Source organism: Platichthys flesus, chromosome 14 (assembly GCF_949316205.1).
Source record: "Platichthys flesus chromosome 14, fPlaFle2.1, whole genome shotgun sequence".
Taxonomy (NCBI): Eukaryota; Metazoa; Chordata; class Actinopteri; order Pleuronectiformes; family Pleuronectidae; genus Platichthys; species Platichthys flesus.
This window is the reverse complement of record NC_084958.1, coordinates 2458837-2466566: the sequence shown is the minus strand read 5'-3', so window position 1 is coordinate 2466566 and position 7730 is coordinate 2458837. Positions and strand designations below refer to the sequence as shown.

Below are 7730 nucleotides of genomic sequence, written 5' to 3'. Positions count from 1 at the left end.
TAGATCCCGCCTCCCATCCAATAGGGAGTCACTATTTGTGAGTGATTGACATTCCCACCAGCTGCTGACCATTTCACCTAACTAGCATGTTAGATTATCTACACTCTACCTGTTTCACTATATTAACTTATAACTGCAACTTTGTAGACCAATGATTGCCCAACCAAATCCTATTGCTTTATCAAAAGTTATTTACATAGCATCTATACACTTTAGGTATGACATTAATATTATAGCAGTAATACAGCATCAGGTTATACCCGGGCTTCATGTATATAACTTGACACATGCACACAACACAGACAGAGACATTTTTGTACAGAAATGGATTTATTTTAATTAATTTCAATATATTATTGATTGTAATAGTACATACATATATATATATATATATATATATATTAATTTCGAAATATATACAAAGAAATATACCAAAAGACTTGTCATTCAAAATTTCACAATGCAATATAATAAAACGTAACTCATTTGAAGAAGACTAAAAATGCATGTCGTCGTCTTTAACTTGAACACAGGGAAAATGCACTATGTGGCAGAAATGAATAAAGCCATTACGGAGACAAAACAGACCAAACTGCCCTGCTCTCAGCTGGCTGGGGCCTGGGTCCAGGAATCCATGATGCTGATGTCCGGTGTCCTTTCTTAAGCCATGACAGAACAAATGGCACAGGGTTAAATTTCTCGATAGGAGGTCCATTCAAGTCTATGAACAGCAGGGCAGCGAGGCTCGGGGCACGCAGTCTGTTCCTAGTTTTATCGTCTGTGTCATTGCAAGCCGAGAAACCCCTTTCACACTCAGCTGAGGTCGGGAGTACAGTGTGGCATGCGACGATAAGTTTATTAAGAATCTTCCCCTGAGAACCTTGAAGCTTCCAATCCCGGAATTCCTCGATAGCCTCAGTGGAGGATTCACCGAGGAGTTTTGCGAATCTCCCCACTTCGCGCTCTCCAAACAGCACTACGTCAGACCTCTCTGAGGGCCAGAAGTGCTGATCTAAAGGCTTGAGCATGGCAATAAGTTCACTGTCAGGAAGACGTTTTCTGAGATTATCAAGGATGGACTGATAAAACTGGGGCTTGTTGATCTTAGGCTGCGTTTCCCTGAGCACAACGCCTTTAAACTGACCACTTGTTATGCCTGCGTGAATCTTGTATTCCGACAGTACCTCAATGGTTTGGTGAACATATCTGCTGGCATCCACCAGAGACGTGTCCCTTCTCTGTAGTCTCAGGGAGAGCCCCTGCAGTTCACGTAGCACATCTTTCATTACTGCCAGATCTAAGAGGAAACCAGTGGATATCAGATGCTTGAGTAGGCCACCATACTTGGTCCTCTCCACACCGGTACGCGAGTCATCTTCGCTGGCCATTCTAAAGTGGTTTGCCAACACAGGAAAATCCTTCACCACAGCTTTAACAGTTCGGAAACTGCTTGCCACCCACCTTATGGTGAAGACTTTCCCGATTTTCAGAATCTGCATGTTGAGCTCTACAGCAGCTTTCTCAAGCTCCTTTGCGTTTTTCGTGGATTGGTGGTACAGACTATGAAGCTTTGAAATGAAAATTTCAAAATGATTGCACCCTGACACAACTTTCAAAGAGTCAGTAACAGCTAATTCTAATCGGTGTGCCAGGCAATGCACACCTTGCAGTTTAGGGAAGTCTTGTTGAAGTTTTTGAATGAGTCCTGTATGCCTACCAGTAAGCACAGCGGCTCCGTCTGTGGCTATACTAATGAAGTTCCTTTTCAGAAATTCTGCCTCTATCCCCACCTTTTGAAGACTGTCTTTTAGCGCATTGTAAATAGATGCTGCATCCCCCTTTTCCAACTCAACTATGTCCAAAAAATCGTTCTCTACATCTCCATTACCTGTAACATCGCACCTCATGTAGATAATCATGTAGGAGCGTCCATGCACAGTGCTTTCATCCAGCGTGATGCTGATACGTGAATCAAGTGCCAAAACATGGGAAACGAGTCTCTTCTTCATTTCATCTGCTACATGCTCCACAATAGCAGCACAGGAGTGATCAGAGCGGTGAGCGGGGCCCACTTTCGCACCATTAAGCTCATTCAGTTTCATGATCGGCGTCATTTTGCTGTATGGCAATCTCTCTTTTGCTACGGTGTACGCTGCCCTAAATGAGCTTGATGTAACGTCAATGAAAGCCGAACTCATCTCTTCAACTTTGTTGGGCAGAACATCTTTTTGTTTGAGATCTGCTATTTCCACTGCTCTTTTATGAGCAAGGCTGTCACGGTGCAGGTAGATCTTTTTACGTAGCTGCTTTTGTAGCGGGCTACTAACGGTCCCATTAACCCATGCATCCGAAATGTGCATCCCAGTCTTTTTATCATGGAGCAACAGAGTTTTTGCTGCCTGACAGGCAGCGCATCCAAGACCACACTCACTTGCACACAGCCATGGATTTCTTTCCTTCCACGATCGCCACTGACTGAGTCCCCAGTTCTTAGGAAGGCGGTGGTGTTCCAGCTCCATCATAGCGGTCCCCGACCCGGACCCCGTCTCCACCGGCTCTTCATCTTCGTCCAATTCCTCCTCGACGTCATCATGGGTAAGTGCCCCAGGGCCAGCAACATCATGATGACTTGTTGTTGTAGCCACGGTCACGGCATCGGTGGAGCTAGTGGGCGCCTGGCTACCTGTGGCTAGCGCTAGCCCCAGATTTTCTGATCCTAATTCTTCTATTTTAGTTTTTTTGGCTGTGAACCCGAAGCTTGTCAGGGCCGAATTTGAATTTGGCGCCGGTGGCCTTTTTTTCGGTGGCATAACTGCCCGTGATGTTTCTCGTAGTTGTAGATTTAGATGTATTTGTCTAAAAAGCACGTCAGCTAAAAATACACGGCTTCTTCTTCTGACTTTATGACCTGTCAAATTGATCGTATCAAGTAGGCGGTGGTTTGCGACAACCTAGTGGTGGGTTGGTGAAGTGCAGTCATGCTGCGTTCATGAGCGTCAGGTAAGCTACGGTCTGGCTATGTCCCGTGGTATGGTAACATTAATATGGTATTTTTAATTTAACATATTTATATTTAATGGTAAGAGTAAGAGACCACACGGGATGGATAATGAGCGTTATTTAACATTAAATTACAATGTCATATATGGCAGCCACCTTCAGATATGAGAGACCCCCTCAGATTTTTGACTTTGTTGCTTTCATGGGAGCTAGTCCTCACTCTCTGGGAGCTCGGCTCCCTCTGGCTCCCACGTAATTCGAACACTGCTAAATAGCAATATCTTTATGACCTTTTTTAATGATAAAATTCAAACTATTAGAAATAAAATCAACCATCTCCTGCCCTCAATTGGCACTAATACCCTCCCAACAACAGAGATCTCAGAAACGGCTGAGAATCCTACCCATTACTTAGACAGCTTCTCTCTGATCACCCGTGATCAGTTTACCAAATTAATCTCAGGTTCTAAACCAACAACCTGTATCTTAGATCCCATTCCTACCAAATTACTTAAAGAAATTCTGCCCCTAATTGATAGTTCGTTACTTAACATTATCAATCTGTCATTATCATCAGGTTATGTACCACAGTCTTTTAAAATAGCTGTCATCAAACCCCTACTCAAAAAACCCACCCTAGATCCAGAGGTTTTAGCCAATTACAGACCAATATCTAACCTCCCCTTCATTTCTAAAATCTTAGAAAAAGTGGTAGCCAATCAGCTGTGTGAGTTTCTCCAGGATAATAATATATATGAAGACTTTCAATCAGGGTTTAGAGCCAATCACAGTACAGAGACAGCCTTGGCAAAAGTCACTAATGACCTTTTAATAGCCTCAGATCAGGGACTTGTGTCTGTCCTCGTTCTGTTAGATCTCAGTGCAGCATTCAACACAATTGACCATCAAATTTTATTACAAAGACTAAAACAGTTAATTAACATTAATGGAACCGCCCTTAACTGGTTTAAATCGTATTTTTCTGATCGCTCCCAATTTGTGCAAATTAATGATGAGTCATCTGTGCGCACCAAAGTTAATCATGGTGTTCCACAGGGCTCTGTGCTCGGCCCAATTTTATTCTCATTATATATGCTTCCACTAGGAAACATTATCAGGACACACTCGGTAAATTTCCACTGCTATGCGGATGACACCCAGTTATATTTGTCAATAAAACCTGAACAAAGTAATCAATTAACTAAACTTGACATAAAAACCTGGATGACCCGCAATTTTCTCTTATTAAACTCAGACAAAACAGAGGTTATAATACTTGGCCCCAAACACCTTAGAGATGCATTATCTAATGATATAGCTGCGCTAGACGACATTGCCCTTGCTTCCAATGAAACAGTCAGGAACTTGGGAGTGATCTTCGATCCTGATTTATCCTTTAATAGTCACTTAAAACTAATTTCTAGGACCGCTTTTTTCCACTTGCGTAATATTTCAAAAATTAGACATGTCCTTTCACAAAAAGATGCAGAAAAACTAGTCCACACCTTTGTTACATCGAGACTGGACTATTGTAATTCATTATTATCAGGCTCGAGCAGGAAGTCGTTAAAGACTCTACAGCTTGTCCAAAATGCCGCAGCACGTGTCCTGACGAGAACAAAGAGAAGAGAGCACATTTATCCAATATTAGCATCGCTACACTGGCTTCCAGTTAAATCTAGAATAGAATTTAAAATTCTCCTCCTCACCTTCAAGGCCCTTAATAATATAGCGCCTTTATACCTTAAAGAGCTGTTAATACCTTATAAACCCACTAGAGCACTCCGCTCCCAGAATTCAAGCCTACTTGTCGTCCCTAAATTCTCTAAAAGTAGAGTAGGAGCCAGAGCTTTTAGCCATCAAGCCCCTCGGCTGTGGAATAATCTACCACTTTCAGTTCGGGAGGCAGTCACCATCTGTTCGTTTAAAAGTAGGCTCAAAACCTTCCTTTTTGATAAAGCTTATAGTTAGAGCTAATTAGTGCGCCAGAACGTTACTTGTTCTATTTTATGACACATGACACACGAAGCTTCTCTTTCCAGCTTCTCCTTCCTCTTCTCCATCCCTATCCCCCTTCCCTGGAATCCCTTTGCTTTATCACCCGCAGATCCAGGGCCTCTGTGGCCGCACCATGGATTACGGTTTGTGGATCGCGCACCGGGGGTCGCGGTGTTGGATCCAGTGTGGCGGATTCTGAGTCATGTGGGCTGATCGTGGTGCTGGTGGCGGACCCTGTGTCGCGTTGGCATTGGGCACGGGCGGTGGACCAGGACCGCGGTGGTGGCTTGTGATGGGTCCTCCTGGTGGGCGGCGGTGGACGGTGACTGAGGACTGGAGTGGCGTCTGGTCTGGATGGTGGATCGTGGTCTAGATGGTTGCTGAGCATGGACTGTGCTTGCAGCGGGACTGCTTGGCATGTCATGTTGGGGTTGTCCTTCGGGATGTCTACCCTCATCAATGCTGCTAGAGACTTTGATTATTGATGATGTTGTCCTGCATGTGGCATCTATTGCACTTCTGTCCGTCCTGGGAGAGGGATCCCTCACATGTGGCTCTCTCTGAGGTTTCTACATATTTTTACCCTGTTAAAAGGGTTTTTTGTAGTTTTTCCTTACTCTTGCTGAGGGTTAAGGACAGAGGATGTCACACCCTGTTAAAGCCCTATGAGATGAATTGTAATTTGTGAATATGGGCTATACAAATAAAATTTGATTGATTGATTGATTGAACTGGATTTTTCTTGATACATGCAATTATATATAATAAATTATATACTGATCTAAAAATATGAATAATATAAATAATAAATAATGTTAGACAAAGTTTCATTTGAAACAAAGCTAGTAGCATTATAATATAAGCTGTTTTTTCAGTTTAACAGGAGAAGACGACATGTCTCTAGCTCAGACCGGAAGAGTCATGACCCTCTTAAGACAACATGATATCTGAGATTGTATAAAGCCCAGTGTCTCCCAGAGGGTTAACAGGATACATCTACAGTAATAAAGTTTGTTATTCCTTAAAATAAACCAAAAACGTTTAAAGTTTAGCAAATTTTCTCTTTATTAAACTGCTGAAAAAGTTCACATTTAATAAAAGCATCTGCAACATCTTTAAATCATCCCTTGTTAACTTATGAACACAAATTCACCCTTGGAGGTTGGATGGAGCTGCTTCCATTTAATTTCCTCTCCTCACGGTTCTATACTCAGACACCTGCTGCTCTGAAAGGACTCCACTCAAGAGTTGAGAGGCCTACTCGTGAGTCTACTTGAACCAGTGTGACAGAAGTATTGAATTGCCTGAATGTAGCCTCACATTTGGACTCATGAAGGATCCTTAAAAGACAAATTAATAGAACACAGTTTGGCACCCCATTGTACCTGAAGTTCAGTGTCAAATACTTTGTGTGTGTTCCAGTTATGTATACAGCTGAGGTTGAAACCTGATATTGGATATATTCTTCCCTTCTGTTACTTATCTCCCTTTGGATTTTCCGATGTTTCACCACCACATGTCTTGGTATCCAATCCTCTTGTCAATCACTACCCAGTTTGCTGGGCTAACTACATGTAATAAAGAGTAATTGATGCCACTTAAAGGTCAAATCTGTGTAATTTGGCTCTGATGAGCAGCTGACACTGGAAGCGCCATTTGCCAAACCAAAGTGCCTGAAGTGACTGAGTGACGGAAGGAATCAATAGCAGACATATGGCTGTAGTGGGAGATGGGTCTCTGTTCAATAGCAGCAGTGAAACCAGAGAGGGTGAGACAGCTGTACACTTGAGTCACTGAGTGTCCACAGGTGAGGCAGATGCTGCTCAACCAGAGGATCATAACACTAAAGATTTTTTCCAAGAAAAATGGATAAGGAGGAAGGAGACAAGGTTTTTCATGTTTTTGAGAAAAGATGTTGAGTTTGTTACACACCTAATAGTCGCACAACCTTGTTCACTTAACACATGACTGTTCCCTGTTAACTCCGGCTGGCTGTGAAGTCGGAACTCTGTGAACTCCAGTGACAATGACATCATGTTGACAAAGACTAAAAGGACATCTTTGAAAAACAACTGGGGTAAAATCTCCACACAGTATTGTTGATGACAAAAAGAAGTGCATGGCTACAATATAATCTAAAAATAAAATCAGTATGGATTCTCTCAATGTTTTTGCTGATGAACAAAGAGGCGATTCCTCTCTCCACCACCGACAAAGCTAAACTATTTACTTTAACACTATGGCTGTAGGAGCTCAACAGTGAACAGTGGGGTTTGGTTGGTCTTGAGCCACTTCAACCATCAAAATCACTAGGGAGAGAACCACAAACTTTAAGACACACAACACAGAAACAGAATTTTATTACTCAGAGCAATATGACACGACTCTCTAAAGGCAGTATAGTGCAACGTTGTCTGTTAACATCACAACAACAGGACAATAGTGACTGATGTTGCTGGTAGAAGTAGATTTGTTCATTGACAGGAAGCTGAGCTGATTAGAGAAGACAAGTTTGTTGTTGCAGGATTAAATGTGCCAGCCATGCTAATGCACACAGCCTAATTTGCTGTTTGAGGTCAGGTCTTCTCCATTCGAAATGGATCAATGAAAGCTAATAGTCATTTATTTGCAATATATCCTTTTTAAATGCATAGCAGATTATGAAAAATATGTTTTTTATATGTGCTGTGTAAAGCCCTTTTAAAGTTTTTTGTGCACAACCCATTATGTAC

The 7730-nt window shown here is 42.3% G+C and overlaps 1 protein-coding gene across 1 annotated transcript; it reads right to left on the bottom strand.

The window, feature by feature from the left end:
- Window positions 1–569: 569 nt before the first annotated feature.
- LOC133968319 (E3 SUMO-protein ligase KIAA1586-like) lies at window positions 570–2810 on the bottom strand. Its single transcript, XM_062404297.1, has one exon. The coding sequence runs from the start codon at window positions 2808–2810 to the stop codon at window positions 570–572; it is 2241 nt and encodes a 746-aa protein (XP_062260281.1).
- Window positions 2811–7730: the final 4920 nt, after the last annotated feature.